Below are 16,613 nucleotides of genomic sequence, written 5' to 3'. Positions count from 1 at the left end.
CATCCAAAGATTGGTGAGTTTAAAGATCGAACACATAACACCCAACTTACTCATAAGATGATTTTCCTAAGGCTAGCGTAGCAAACATGCACTATATTTTATCTTCAGACATAATCGATTGGTCTCTTATTGTGCTAGGATTTTGTTAACAATGTCATTAATTTCCAAATTAAATCATGGGTGGTGTGGCTTTAGATCAATGAAAAATTAGTGAGTTTAAGGATCGAACACATAACACCCAACTCACTCATTAGACGATCTTCCTAAACTCTTTTCTTCTGACGATGATTTCATGCTTCAAGACTACGGGTAAAATATATAAATGGTGATATTATTGTCTCTCAATTTATGGGCTTGTAACAATAGATACACTTTTACTCATTTATTAGGTAATATTTTGTTGTTTTTGACATCTTTAGTGAATTTAGTGAATTGAATTGCCCGCGACATGCACAAACTAAGAATTTGAACCAAATTGAATTGAAAATTTCGATTCAATAAGTTTAATTTTTTTTTTATTTGGCTTGTTTTGGATCTCTTTTGAGAGAAAAGAAAAAAAAATAATAAGTTAAGTTCGATATTTGATTAATGTATTTAAAAATGAAGCCGAATCGAATGAAGTCTTGTGTGAAAATGACAAAGACGAACATAAAGGGGGGTAAAAATTAACATCTTCCACGGCATCATCCTTGAAACTTTGAACTCTCAAATTGGTGCAGGTACCTTTTGTCTAAACCATTGACCAAATAAATCATTATTTTTCACAGACTGCATCAATTGATAAGGTAAAATATCATGGTTATCTTGAAAAGTAGCTTCAATGCTTAAATTAGCTGATTAAATAATCAATAGGAAAATCAAGAGGGATGGTCCTATCACAAGTGTATTAATTATAGGCCTAGTGACATGATTTATATATAGAGCCCATGGCCCGCATTAAATTAATTAATATAAATGTCCATTTATGTTTTTAAATGAGAAGTCCAAGCAAAACTAAAAGGTAAATTAAGCCAACTACTTTTGAGATTTAATAAGATAATAATATTGATTCTTTTGACATTTCAAAAATACATGAATTTCCTTTGAGGTTATTGGTCGTGCATGACTTTCCTTTGTTAATTCTTTTGACAAAGAAGCCGACATTTAAGCTCATTCAACTATAGAAGCATGAAAAAGATGGAACTTATCAACGTTACATTTTTTTTATAGGAAACCTCAAGCATATATATATATATATATATATAAAACCCATTAATAATCAAGTTTTCTCGATCGAATTGAGGATTGGTTTTCGCCAATAATATTTTTCTCAACCTTATTAGCTTAAAAAGAAAAAAGATATAGTGAAAATAACAAGAGAAATATAGTAAATAGAGAGAGAAGAGATGAAACCTATTGGGATAGTTTCTCTCAATCCAATTAGTAATGGGCTTTCATCAATGGGATTGAGAGAAACCCCAAGAATAGAAATAGAAAGAGAAAGAGAGATGGATTGATTGATAGAGTGAGAAAGAGAGAGAAAAGAAAATGAAACATTAGACAATCAAGTTTAATTTCTCTCAACTTTATCAGCTTAAAAATAATCAAGAAATAATGGAGAGAAAGAGAAAGAAACACGTATATTTATATTATTGACACCGTGTTATTCTTTCTCTCTTTCTATCTTTTCAACATGATCAACAAACCGTTCCCTAACATTTGAGGTTTGATTTGCAAAGAAAACCCTTTATTTGAAAATCGAAAGGTCTTTGTTGTTGAAAGAATCGAAAAAGTCAATTTGATTTTAAGATATTACGAGAAAAGAAAAGGGATAATAGCGAAGATGAGGTTGACGTCATGATTGAAAAAAATTGATTATTGTCTTATAAGATGGATAGTTATCAAAAAAGATCTAATTTGCGAGGGAGAGAGAAAAAAAGAAAATAAAGAGAAGAGACTTAAATATCAAGGACAAAATCATCAATTTACATAATAATTAATGACAAGGAAGTTTTTATCATTTTTAAAATGTTAAGAGAATTTGTGTCATTTTGTCAAATCTTGGGAGTGCTTAATGTAATTTATCAAAAACTAAATTATGAGATTGGCCCAAGTGCTTTAATTGGGCCAAGGTAAGTTGTAAGGGCCCAAGGTAGATGTATTATATTAGGCCCAAGTTAGAATAAGACCATTAAGCTCAAAGTGTAGTTATTTGTACATTAAATTTGATACTTATAAAATTATAAGTATTTTTTCAACAAATTAACAATATTTCTTCATAAATTGTTAACTATTTTTCAAAAATTAGAGATAATTTATCAAGAAGTATTGTTAAATCATTGAAAAAGTACTAATAATTCTACGAATGTCAAAATTAAGTACACAAATAATATTATCGGGTTTAAAAAAAGACCATTTTTAGTTATCTTATGATTTTTTTTCCTTTCCTTAAATTTATACACATCTCATATGCTCAAATCGGGTAATTGAGATGCCCACTTTGAACTTTCTCTTTGATAAAGTCCAACATTTGATTTATGATATTAGAAGGCATTGTTTCTTGTTTTTTTCTTTTGTGTTATAGGCAATAAAACTTGAGCCCATTTTAAAAGCCCAAAGACTGGCCCAAATGGCCAGCCTACCCGCAAGCAAAGGCCCACTACAAAGCGGGTTGCAGCCCCATTATATAATGGTATTTGGGGCAGTAGGGTCAGACCATCCCATCGCTCAAAATAACAGGGTCCTTTCTCATTCAAAACTCTAGGTTTGAGCAAATGATAATTCGGTTGAAATTTTCAATTGAATTAACAAAACCATATTTTTTTCCTTGCATTAACATTCATGGGTTTTGAGGAGAGTTTTAAGTCCAATCACTACTTGATCAATCCGTGATATATTTTATTTTTATTTAAATATAAAGGTCAATACGAGACATGATGAGATTTACGTGTATAATCAAATTTGATCATTTAAATAGATCGAGTGAGCCAACTATAAATGCAAACTTGGGATTAGGGATGAATTGGTAGTTGTTTGAATTATCTTTTAAGTCAAACTTTTGAGCTGACTCAACATTTTAGGTCTCTAGGTGTCAATTTTAGATTTGGGTTATCCTGAAGGACCATCATAGGCTTTTCTTGGCCTAGGTGAGCAAATTGCATCAACCAATGACTAATGCCATTGGCTATAAAATTAATATAAATAAAATAACTATTTTACTTAATTCAACCTAAAATCTCACTCCACCAAATTGGGTAGGCTATCATTACGGTTGCAAATAAGCCGAATCATTCACGAGCAGTTTAGTATTTTATTAGACAAAAATTCATTCAAGTTTATTCATTTATGTAAATAATATGAACTTAAGTATAATTTGAATATCACTTTGTAAATCAGTCAAGTTTAAACTTAGTACAATTTGATTTTTTAAAACTCGTGAATATATTCAATCAGAGACTTGTGAATGTTAATAAATTTAATTAGAAACTTATAAACATACTCAATTAAAAATTCACAAATAATTCATGAACAACTTCATATATAAATACATTATTACATTTATTTATAATTTTATAAATATATTATTTGACATAAAATTATTAAATTTTAAATTTATATATATTAATTTAATTATTTAACATAATAAATTAAAATAATAAATTGAATTTAAATAAAATAATAAATTTTGATGAACTCGAACTTGAGCTTCAACCCAGAGCCAAATTCAAATCTAGTTTCAAACTTGAGGCTAAAAACTGACTCGGCCCAATTCGAGATCGTTTATTTTGAGTTGTAATACCGCCTATTACAAGTAGTTGGGCCGCCACAGTGTATTCGCCTGAACCCTAACGCCAGTTTAATTACTTCGCTACTAGACCGTCCTTTTACGCCTAATTATTCTTTCCGATCAACGGAAAGAGCAGCCGAAAGCTAGTGATCCTATCGTCTATGGAGGCCCATCGTCTCCGAGCCCTAATCTCCAACTTCGCTTCTGCGTATTCTCTGCAACAAAGCCTACGCAGTCTGTCTTCGGCCTCCGTGAGCCCTAGGAAATGGGGCTTCTTTTCCGACGATCCGGCGGAAGGCGACAGTTCGGTATACCATCACGCGCTCAAATTCCAGCGCCCCTCCACCATTACCTGGCGGCAGCAATTGTGCAACTCTGCGAGCTTTATCGGCACAGTTGATCGTCCTCTCAAGCAATTCAACACCGCCACCGGTGGTTTGGGTGCTCATACCATGCTCAGCGTCAAAATTTCTCCCAATTCCAAGCGCTATTTCAGGCGAGACACTTCAAATTAATCTGCCTTTCGTTTCGTTTGAACCTTTGTATGTTCCTGTGATTATCTGGACTTCGTGTTCTGATTTTGTGAACTTCTGTTGGTTGACAGTTCTTTGAGTTTTTGCTATTATTTGTCTCTCTCAATAATTGTTTAAAGCTTGAATTTGTTGGATGATACTGTGAGGTTGAATCTATATTTACCATGTTCACTCCTACATTAACTTAGAAGGCAAGATATAGAAGATTTAAGTCGTTTTACTGTCAACAATTTACTTGATTAAATTATTCTTCGTGACGGGATGAACTGACAAACTCTCTTCTTTTACCATTTGAAAATTTGAAAGATTTAGTGGAGGGTTCTTCAAGGTGCCCGCTCACCATTTGAAAATTTGAAGACTGTGTTAGAGGCCTATTTCAGGTCGTTCCTAAAAGGATGCAAAAATTTGATGTGAGCAGACCTGCAACTGGGAGGGTGGGAGGGAGAGAGGACAAAGGAACTGTCATGACTCATGACCCAAACCCACGTTGGTAGTTTACTGGGGAGATCTTTGATATATTACTTGATCCTAAAAGCACATAAGTCATCTTTACCTAGTACTTTTTAGTGAGGACCCTTGGTGTTACAAGAACTCAACAACACAAACGTATGTTGCAGTGATGCCCCCTCTGTGGAAGGAAATAGAGGGGTGGAAAACATTTCGGGGTTCAACAGGTAACTTGAGGGGTGGAAAACATTTCGGGGTTCAACAGGTAACTTCAAAAAAAGATCCTTTTCATAACTTTCTTCACTTTGTTTTGTTCTTACTTGCTTTTTCTATTGTTATACACTTTCACTGTAATGCTTTTTCCTGCCATCTTTTTTGAACATTAGCTGCCTCCTCTTTTACCACTTAGTTCTTCTTTTACTCGAGAGTTTTCTTTTTGCTATGCCATAATTTTTCTTCTATGCAATGTCACTTTGCAATTCTTTGGATTGTGAAGGAATATCTGTTCTTGGTAGGCAGGCTTACATTCTACATCTTGTGAACAGGATTTTTCTGAAGATGTGGGATGAGATGGCAGAAATATCTATGAAACATCTGAAACCAAATGACTATATTTATGTTTCAGGTCATTTAGGATCATACACAAAAGCTGTTGAGAATGGAAAGCTCAAAACAAATTATCAGGTACAGGATGATATATGTATTCTGGAAAGTTGTGTTTATTTGTTTACACTACATCAATTGTCATCTACTGAAGAATAACATGTCAATCACGATAACAAACCATTGCAAAGTTCTATCCTGTTGAGAATTAGTCTTTAGACATAGCAATAAGTGGTTTTATTTGTATCTGTAGGTGATAGTGAAGGAATTGAATTATGTTGTACGATGTGGAAGCGCAATCAATAACAAATCTGAGCAATCAGATTCAAGCGAAGGTACTTTGCTGATTTCTAATGGGTGGAAATGGACACTGTAATAATTTTCTATTCCTGCTTCCAACTGCCTGTTCATAGCATTCAAAACATTTGAAGCAGTTTGAAAAATAAAAATCTGGTACTCCAATGTACGAAGGAGCAAGTTTAGCTGACTTAGGATATGGCTGGATAGGACTTGCAGGAATGTGATTACTGTTAAATCACATATTTAGGTGTTTTTCAATGCATATGGTCCAAGAAGCCCTCACTTGGCTCTTGATTTGGGGACTCAAGAGTAATGTCACGGAAGGCCCCTAAGAACCACTAATCCGAGTAGCTAGGAGTCTTAGTTTTTTTTTGCTTACTAATGTCATTTATCTATTGCTGTAATTTTGTTCTTTTTACTGCTGTAACTCCACTATTAATATTAGTAGTAAGCTGGCAGATTCTCCACGTGGAGGGGGGACTAGAATAGGACAAAAGGGCAGTTATAACCGCATGGAGAAGGGATCTGCTATGGCAGCCCTCCACCTATCAGTTGCATAAATATTCGTAGGCTTGCTGGGAATATCATCATTGAATTAAATATCAGAAACGATTCTTCCTTTTATTTCTCTTACCTCTCTCCTTCTTCTCTCGCTTTCTTCACTCTCTCTCTTCCTTGCTTTGTTATGTTCTGTTTTGGTAGAAACTACCTCCTAATCCATTATGGGATAGGAGTGTTCTAAATTCATGGACGAGCCGTGACATTTTGGTATCAATGCGCCACCTTTCCTCAGCCGGTTAAGGAAGAAGACGGTGATGGTAGGAGGGACTTGCATGAAGAATTTGGAATCCCAACTGCAACAGGCTAGCTCGGCTATGACCGATTGTCAAAATTGGATCGACTAGCTAGAATTAGGAGCTACTTGGAGCCATGAAGCGATCATGGTGTTGGATCGCTGAGTGGAGAGCACCATGGATGGATTGGAGTAGAGGCTTGAAGGGTCCATTACAAGGGTGCGAGATGAACTGGGTGCTCAAATGCAATAGTTCATGGTCATGTTTGCTCGCCAGAACCCGATAAGGTTGTCTTTTGATTTTCCACCTAGAGAACATACAAAACCAATCCTGCAGAGGAATAGGACTAATAAGGGACATGGAACTTCGGAGATTGAGGTGGAGTCGGAGGAGGAGATGGCCGGACTGATGGACAAGGGTCGGGAAGGCCTTGTCAATCATCAACACCCAGGGTTTTCAATGCCCTGGATGGAGATTCCCACTTTCGAGGGAGTCAATCCTCGATGGTGGCTGAGGAAATGCGACAAGATGTTTGAGTGGTATGGTGTTCCTGAGAGGCAGAGTACCACTGGTTGCAGCCTATTTCAATGAAGTGGTTGATGCATGGTACCAAGGGAAGCATTAGACAGGGGAGGGTTTACACTTGGGAGGAATTTTTTGAAAGGTTGTGTGAAAGGTTTGGGGAGAGAAGTATGGTGGACATTATAGAGGAATTCAACTAATTGAGGCAAACCAGTAATGTAGAGAGCTACCAAAAACGTTTTGAGGAGTTGAGATCTCTCATGATCCAACATAATCCGCACCTATCAGAGACCTACTTTGTCTCAAGTTATCTAAGTGGCCTTAATGATGAGCTTAGGTCAATGGTAAAAGTGTTGAGGCCTCAGTCAATGGAGCAAGCCTCAGAGAATGCTAGGTTGCAAGAGTTGGTGGTAGAGGCCCTAATGAGGAAACAAAGACAACAAACGAGGGGAGTGGTAGTAGGGTCCTCTAATGTCGTTGGAAGACACCCTAAGTAGGATCTGATGAAAGGAAATAGCGGGGCGAGAAGGGTGGTAGGCCCTAATCCAGCTCTTTGTCACGAACCTAGGGTTTATTCTAGGATTAGATCGGAAATCGGAAGGATCCGATAGGTTTAGAACTAAGCATTGCCTGGTTTGAGGGAGGAAATGAGAAGAATGAAGGGGAAAATCAGAAGAAGAAGGGGGAAGAAACAGAAGAGAGGGAACAGAAGAACGAGAGGGAGAGACGGGGGAGGGAAAGGAGAATTAAGAGAAAAATAGAAATCAAATTTTCATTCATTCAATAATCTCCTTCCCTTCTCCTACCAACAGCCTTATATAGGCTTCCTCTAACAAAAATAACAACATCCATGTGCTGTAACAGCATTACAAAATATCCCCTAACAATTTGCTAAATCTATTACTATAATGCCCTTCTATGGAATCTTGGGTCATGACAATTTCCCCCCCTTGAAATGTTTCTTGTCCCCAAGAAACTTATTACCATCTAGCCGTTGCTTCTTTATCCAATGCCCGCCTTCTCTATCTAATTTTTCTTTCTTTCTTTTCTTGTCCTTCTAGGCCTTTTCTTCTTCCTCGCTCTTAAGTATCCAAGATCAATCCCCGTCGTAATTCAACCTAGAACTTCAATATGAGCAATTTGATAGAGTTCAAGTTCAATACCAACAACAGTTGTTCCTACACCTCCATGGTGCACCACAGCTGCACATTGAAAGATACCATCAGCATCCTCGAAATGCAGCAATGGAAGATTGCAGATTTGCCTTGGACACTCATACCAAGGCTGTTTGTGAGCATTAGCCTTAGGAGCTGCTGCAACTTCAATTTCAGCCAACAAATCATCCCTCCATGCAGTAGACAGCAACTTGGATTTGCTAGTGGAAGTAAAAAACAACACAGCAACGGATGTTTTGTTTCCTTTGGCAAAATCTTCGACTTCTTCAGCTATCTCCCTTAGCCTTCTTGCCAAAACCAGCACTGGGGGTTGTCTGATACCTATTTTAACCCCAGCCAAGGATGATTCAACCTTCTTTGGATCCAAAGACAAAGGAGCAATATACTTAGGGCCTTCTTTAATTGCATGTGGTCCATCACAATCTTGACCCGGCCTAGGATAAATGTTGCAAGTATTCCCACTCTTAGCTTTCGGTAGGTCCAGAATCGGAGGGAGAATTCCAGCTCCAATATCTGTATAAATTGCTGATCCTTCAATCAGATTTTGCTAACCCAATGCTATTCCATTTCTCACAAACTTTTGATCTGGAACACTACCAAATCCTTCCGCCCATGCACTAGCCACCCGGGGTAATGAGCTAGCTTTGACTTCCTCTATCACTTCATCAATTGCTTCCCTATTATTTCCTTGCAGCCTTTTAGTAGATGCATCTTGGGGTATTATTTTTTCTTCTAACTTCTCAATCACTGCAACTGAATCCCCTTCCTGCCATCTTGACTTCTCCTTCGGTTGGTTCATTTTGAAAAATTCTTCTTTGTTAAAACTTTCGTGATAATCATCGAAGTATTCTGTTGAAAAATTGTAATGATACTCCTTAGATAGTATCATTGCAAACTCTTGCAACTTCTCGCGAAACATTCGACCGAATTCCTTGCACTCTTCATCAGACCCACTGCTGCTTCCTTTGTCCCTTCGGCTAGTCTCATTCTCAAACCTTTCCCAAATTTGATGCTTCTAGTCAACTAAAAATGTAGCATTCTTTGGCTGCCATTGAAGCTCCATTCCAGCTAAAAATGAAGCATTCTTTTGCTGCAATTTAGGGCTCATTTGCTCCATGTATGCACTGCTCCCCTTGGCTGCCTTTGTTTCCCTTTGCTCACAGCCTCAAGCACCAACAACCAATGAGCTGGAAGAATCCACTTCTCACACAGAATTCGCCGAATCCGTTGCGCCACTCTGATATGCAACTGAGTTGCCACTTAGAGCTGACTAACACAATGGATAAACAACCTCTTGACTCGCCAGCTGCAAGCAGTCTCTATACTTGCTGGAATCGCGTCGGTAACACCGACCGGAATGGTAGCTGAATCTGATCTTGCCTTCAAATTCAAACCGAGAACTGTCGAAATGTTGCCTATGAACGATTAGAAATTAGTCATGAAGCGTTGGAAATTAACAGCGATGGAATGGAGCAATCACAACCTGAGGATCCTTGCACTCACCACCAAAAATTGGTAGGAGGACTCGCCTGGCCTACTTCCCTTCCTAGTGAGTGTCGGAATTCACCGCCCAATCAGAATCGACTAACGCGAGGGATAACACCCTCTGGACTTGCTTGTTATCTTCTCGTGATAGCTATAGCTTCTAGATCACCTGGATCTGGGTCTATTTCACGCCTTCACTGCTTGCTGGAATTGAAATGATTCAGTGATCTTCCCAGCCATGCAGCTACCGCCCAATCACCGACCAACAACAGCATCTCTGTTGTTGCTGGCCAGAATCGATTCTGCTCGCGATTGCTGCGGGTTCAACAATCTTCTCCGGCTGACTCCTCCTTCACCCAATCACCAACCAATTCAGAATCGCCCAGCAAAATCCGCACTCACTATTAAATTTGTTTTCCGTTCCGAGCCGATTCAATCGTGATTGCTAGGATCCTGATCACTTGAATCTGTCTCTAAATTCCTCAATCCTTCCTCGTTTGACAAGGGCTAATCACCTAATCCGTTCGAATTGGTTGCGACAGCCTTCCTCACCCCTGTCGTCAACTCCAGCGGAGCTCCTGCAACCTATCTTCCGCTTCAGTCGCACATGCCTAGGTCGTCTACTTCACCTTCGACGAACTCACGCTCGCCTTGGACAGTCGCCACACTCCCAAGTCCAAATCGCGACCACCTGGCCGTTCGCATCAACACCAGTGGACTCGCTATCACCTCGGAACTTCTGTCTATTCACGAACGACTGGGTTGCTCGCCTTCCTTAATCAGTTCTGTTACTCAGTCAGCGCCACTCTAAAATGTTAGTCGACTCTAGCGTAACTCACACTTCCTGAATTCGCGATCGAGAGTCATGGCGGACTCGTCTTCAATATTCCAACTCAAATCTACTGCAATCACGAAGGCCGAGAATTAATCCTCCGTCGAGATACCCTCCAAGCGCGCTGGAATACTTGAACTCGCCTATTCCGCTGCGCTGAAATTGATTTCATCAGCCTTTGAAATGAATCGGAACCACAGCCAAAAATTGTTGCTCTGCTTCGACTCTAGCTGGATTACCTCCAAATCGGATCGGACACTATTGAATTTCCGAACTCACAGCCAAGGACGACTGCTCTGATACTAATTTGTCACGAACCTAGGGTTTATTCTAGGATTAGATCGGAAATCGAAAGGATCCGATAGGTTTAGAACTAAGCATTGCCTGGTTTGGGGGAGGAAATGAGAAGAATGAGGGGGAAAATCAGAAGAAGAAGGGGGAAGAAACAGAAAAGAGGGAACAAAAGAACGAGAGGGAGAGACGGGAGAGGGAAAGGAGAATTAAGAGAGAAATAGAAATCAAATTTTCATTCATTCAATAATCTCCTTCCCTTCTCCTACCAACAGCCTTATATAGGCTTCCTCTAACAAAAATAACAGCATCCATGTGCTGTAACAGCATTACAAAATATCCCCCAACAACTTGCTAAATCTATTACTATAATGCCCTTCTATGGAATCTTGGGTCATGACACTCTTTTTGGAGAACAACCGAGGGAACAGAGAAGACTAGCTGGATTGTGCTTCCGATGTGGAGAGAAGTACCATGTGGGACATCAGTGCAAGAGGTAGATACTATTGTTAGAAAGGGAGGAATCTGACCTAGAGGTAACATAAGAAGAAGAAGATGAAGAAGGGGCCAAGGAGGACAATGGAGAAATATCAATCCATGCCTTGAAAGGGGTAACCAACAACAAAATCATAAAGGTGGAAGGGCAGATTCAAGGAAGAGGCTTGATGGTCTTAATTGACAGTGGGAATACCCACAATTTTCTAGATGAAGGCACGACCAAGAGGTTGAAATGTCAACTCACAAGCACAGTGTAACCGTGGCCAATGGCCAACGGGTGATGAGTACCTCGACTTGCAACGGGTTCTGCTGGGAGATGCAGGGTGAACAATTTGAAGCTAACTTGAGATTGTTACATTTGGGGGGATGTGATGTAGTATTAGGGGTGGATTGGATGAAAAAAGTAAGTCCAATTAGCTTCGACTTTTACTGAATGAAGGTGCCATTTGAAAAAGAAGGAAGAAGGATGAAACTGACAGGAGGTAAGGAGGCTGGAACATGCAAGATAATAGGAAGGAGGTTGCAGAAGGTACTAAGGGGAAAATGGAGCCAGCTAGCCAACCTCTTCTCCATTGTAGCAGTTGAGGAGCTCCCGTGCCTACCTAACTGTCAGCTCAATTGGAAAACTCCCTGACTAGGTAAATCACTTATATTGTATTAATGAATTGCTGGCAAAATATGAGGAGCTTTGCATGGAATCCAAATCCCTACCTCCCACCAGATCATTTGATCACACCATTCACCTAAAGTCAAATATTGAACCCATTAATGTAAGGTCTTATTGATGCCCTCCACTTCAAAAGAATGAAATAGAGAAAATGGTTAGGGAAATGCTTCAACAATCCCTTATTAGACCTAGCCAAAGCCCCTTTGCTTCTCTTGTCCTATTAGTAAAAGAGAAATATGGGTCTTGACGATTTTGTGTGGATTACTACCAACTTAATGCCATGACCATCAAAGACAAATTCCCTATACCTTTGACCCTAAACCCACCACGGGTCTTGGTGATTTTGTGTGGATTACTACCAACTTAATGCCATGCCATCAAAGACAAATTCCCTATACCTTTGGTGGAAGACCTCCTAGATGAACTTCACCAAGCCCAAATCTTTTCAAAGCTTGATTTGCGTTTGGAGTTCCACCAAATTAGAATGAGGTCGGAAGACATACATAAGACAGCCTTTAGGACCCACCACGGGTACTTTGAATTCTTGGTGATGCCATTTGGGCTCACCAATGCCTCGACCATCTTCCAATCCTTAATGAACTGAATATTTGAACCCTACCTTCGAAAATTTATTCTTGTGTTCTTTGATGACATACTAGTCTACGACCCTTCCCTTAGCCAGCACCTAATTCATCTTAAGACTACCTTGGATATTCTCAAATCTAACCAACTTTTCATTAAAAAATCTAAGTATGCATTTGGTCTAGGGCAAGTGGAATATTTGGGGCACATCATATCCAAGGGAGGGGTTAGCATTGACCTAAAGAAGGTGGAGGCTATGGTGTCTTGGTCGAGGCCTAACCTAGGATTGACTGGGTACTACTGACGGTTCGTAAGAAACTATGGAATCCTTAGCAAACCACTAATAGAATTATTGAAGAAGGGGAATTTCAGCTGGGGCCTTGAGGGTGAAGGGGCCTTTGAGAAGTTAAAGGAAGCCATGAGTGGAGTGCCGGTGTTAGGGTTGCCCGACTTTAGTAAGCCCTTTGTCGTAGAGACAGACACATGTGGGAGTGGTGTAGGAGCGGTTCTAGCTCAAGAAGGTAGGCTATTGGCATTCTTAAGCCAAGCTTTGGGCCCAAAACATTTAGGACTTAGCATATATGAGAAGGAGTTTCTCGCAGTGTTGATAGCTATAGATAAATGGAGACATTACTTGGAAGTGAGAATGTTTATAATTAAAACGAACCATAAAAGTTTGAATTTTTTGTCACAACAGAAACTACAACACAGTTGCAAAGAAATGGCATGACCAAATTGATGGGTTTAGACTACTCGATACAATACAAGAAGGGAAAAGAAAATGTGGTTGGAGATGCACTTTCAAGGTGTCACGAGGAGGGGAGTATAGCAGCTATAACTACAGTCATTCTCGAATGGTGCCAGCAGGTGATAGAAAGCTACGAAGGAGATGAAAAAGTGAGGGAATTACTAGAAAGGGTGGCTGTGGGACTTGAAGGGGTCGAAGGGTATACATTGGTGGACGAAATGTTGAGGCATCAGGGTCAGATTGTGATTGGAGATAATGAAGATCTCAAGAGGAAGATCCTACAATCATTGCACGAATCTCCATGCGGGTGGGGGGGACTCCGGGATCCAAAATACTTACCTACAGGTGAAGCAACTCTTTCATTGGCCAGGGCTAAGAGAAGAAGTAAGAAAATTTGCGTTGGGCTGTGACATTTACAGGAGATGCAAAACTGAGAATGTGGCCTACCCTGGACTTTTACAGCCCCTGCTAGTGCCTGAGCAAGCCTAGTTTAGTGTCTCTATGGACTTTGTCGAAGGGTTGCTTAAGTCAGAAGGAAAGGACAGTATAATGGTTGTGGTAGACCGGTTCACCAAATTTGCTCATTTTATAGGATTGACCCACCCTTATACAACCTAAGAAGTGGCTAGAATCTTCATGGACCAGGTGAACCAAGGCTAGAATCTTCATGGGGTTCCTAAGACAATTATCTCCGATCTTGACAAGGTCTTTACAAGCATTCTATGGAAGGAGCTCATGAGGGTGTTGGGCATTAAGTTGAATATGTCTTCAGCCTATCATCCCCAAACAGATGGGAATATTGAGCAGGTGAACCAAGGCTTGAAAAATTATTTAAGATGTATCTGAATCTTGCAGCCAAAGAGCTGGCATAGATGGCTATCCTTAGTCCAATGGTAGTACAACTCCAACCACCACTCTTCCTTAAAAATGTCTCCCTTTGAAGCTCTCTTCGGATACAAACCTCCTCTATTATTGGCTATAGGAGAACATCCCACCATAGCCTCAGTGGAAGAATACTTGCAGCAGAGAAGGGTGGTATTACAACAACTAAAACAAGAATTGCCTACAGCTCAAAATAGAATGAATCAAGTTGCAGATAAGAAAAGAAGTGATAGAGAATTTGAGGTAGGGGAGAAGGTATACTTGAGATTGAGGAAACCCCACTTGAAGGCTATCACTCAAAGGCCGGTTTCAAAGCTTGCTCCTAGATATTTTGGTTCATTTCCCATACTGGAGAGGGTGGGAAAGGTGGCTTACCATCTACAGCTCTTGGAGGGGACCCACATCCACCCGGTTTTCCATGTTTTCCTACTAAAGGAAACAACCAGGTCGGAGCAAGTGAACCGAGCAATGCCCACCATTCCTGAGGAGAAGGGTAAAATGGAAGAACTGGAAGCTATTTTGGATAGAAGGATAGTTCAGAAACGAGGGGTTCCACTCATCCAAGTGTTGGTGAAGTGGCAGGATGGAGCAACCGGAAGTGATACTTGGGAGTACCTACCTGATTTACTCAAACAATTCCCAAGAGCTGCTGGCCTCCTCAGCATTTCTTGAGGACAAGAAAGGTGTTAAGGGAGGGGGAATTGTCACAGAAGGCCCCTAAGAACCACTGATCTGAGTAGCTAGGAGTCTTAATTACAACATTTACCTATTGCTGTAATTTTGTTCTTTTTACTGCTGTAACTCCATTATTAATATTAGTAGTAAGCTGGCAGATTCTCCACGTGGAGGGGGGGGACTAGAATAGGACAAAGGGGCAGTTATAACCGAATGGAGAAGGGATCTGCTGCTGCAGCCCTCCACCTATCAGTTGCATAAATATTCGTAGGCTTGCTGGGAATATCATCATTGAATTAAATATCAGAAACGATTCTTCCTTCTATTGCTCTTACCTCTCTCCTTCTTCTCTCGCTTTCTTCACTCTCTCTCTCTCTCTCTCTCTCTTCCTTGCTTTGTTCTGTTCTGTTTCGGTAGAAACTACCTCCTAATCCATTCCGGGCTAGGAGCTTTCCAAATTCACGGACAAGCCGTGACAAGTTATAAGTTTAATAATTGGTGCCAGTCATTTCTGGTAAAGAAAATTATTTTATTATTTTGATATGAATAAAACAAAGTGGACTTGTTCTCCAACTGGAGTTTATTATTCAAGTTGATCTAAATCAACGTCTAAGAGAGCAGTTGAGCTTTGGTAGAATTTTATTTGTTTGGGCTGCAGGGACAGTTTTGCAGTTGAGAGAGCGATGTTGTTTAACTATCATTGTTTCTTTCCTTTTTTTAAAAAAAAAAATTATAGTTTCATTTTCTCTTCTAATTAATGAAGTTTGTTTTCTTGTGCTTATATCTGATACTAATACCTTTTTTTTCAAATTTAGGTGAAACTGGTTTAGGGAAATACAAAAACCGCCTTCACTTGTGGCAAGTGTTCTTTGCCAACCCATCTGAGTGGAGGGATTACAGAAGTAGTAAGGTAAACGCAAACCATCCAGATTTTAAACACAAGGATTCTGGTGAAGCTCTCTGGATCAATCCCAACGATCCTCCATGGATTAAGAGGCAACTTCAACTGTACAGTTCCTCTTTGGCAGAAAATGATTGTAGTAGAGAACATGCAAACTCATCTGCTTCATCTTTGTCCAAGTGCTTGTGATGTCTAGGAAAAAACTCTAAACGAGGAGCACCTGTGGAGCTTCAATTTGCTGGCTGTGCATGTATATAATATATATATATATATATATATATTTGTAGCTCGCAGATAATATTTGAAAAACATATGGTAAATACTAGGCACTTGATGGAAGCCTTTGTATAGCATTTTCGCTTCTGTTACAGACCTTAAATTAGCTTTCTAATTCAAATATTTTGTGATGGGAAATTTCAAGTTATTGACCTCCAAGATCATTTTAAAATTGCATTACAAGTGGTCAGGCACCTAGTCAATAAGTGTTTGCTAGTTTACTAAACTGGTGGAAAGATTAGTTATTATTGTCGAACTGTTGAGCATTCTCACTTCTCAGCTACGCTTTTAACAATTACTTGGAATCTGTCAGACAGTTTGAGTTGACACTTCCAGTTCTTTTAGCACACCCTGTACAGACATTTGACCATTAGCAGGAAGGAATTGACATTTAGGTAGGTTCGGCATCTAACTGTCACTAGTTTTTGTTCCCTGGTTGGTACACCAACTTTATGCTCTGACTATCTCAAGTTTTACAAGATACTGTTGACAGTTTTCTTGCATCTATTGACAAATTGTCCAAGTTGGTTTCTGACTATCAACTGTTTTGGTTTCTGCCTAACGTTTCAGGTGTAATCTGTCTGATGCTCATCTGTCTACAGTTTTGCTGGTTTCCTGCAACTACAGAGACTCAAT

The 16,613-nt window shown here is 39.5% G+C and overlaps 1 protein-coding gene across 1 annotated transcript; it reads left to right on the top strand.

Annotated features, from left to right (window-relative positions):
• Positions 1 to 3,772: 3,772 nt before the first annotated feature.
• LOC127795937 (protein OSB1, mitochondrial-like) lies at positions 3,773 to 16,125 on the top strand. Its single transcript, XM_052327918.1, has 4 exons — positions 3,773 to 4,262; positions 5,292 to 5,430; positions 5,603 to 5,684; positions 15,616 to 16,125. The coding sequence occupies exons 1-4, from the start codon at positions 3,928 to 3,930 to the stop codon at positions 15,888 to 15,890; spliced, it is 831 nt and encodes a 276-aa protein (XP_052183878.1). The 5' UTR covers positions 3,773 to 3,927; the 3' UTR covers positions 15,891 to 16,125.
• The last annotated feature ends 488 nt before the right edge of the window (positions 16,126 to 16,613 follow it).

Source organism: Diospyros lotus, chromosome 2 (assembly GCF_014633365.1).
Source record: "Diospyros lotus cultivar Yz01 chromosome 2, ASM1463336v1, whole genome shotgun sequence".
Lineage (NCBI taxonomy): Eukaryota > Viridiplantae > Streptophyta > Magnoliopsida > Ericales > Ebenaceae > Diospyros > Diospyros lotus.
The sequence above is the reverse complement of the archived record's forward strand: the minus strand, read 5'-3'. Positions and strand labels throughout refer to the sequence as shown.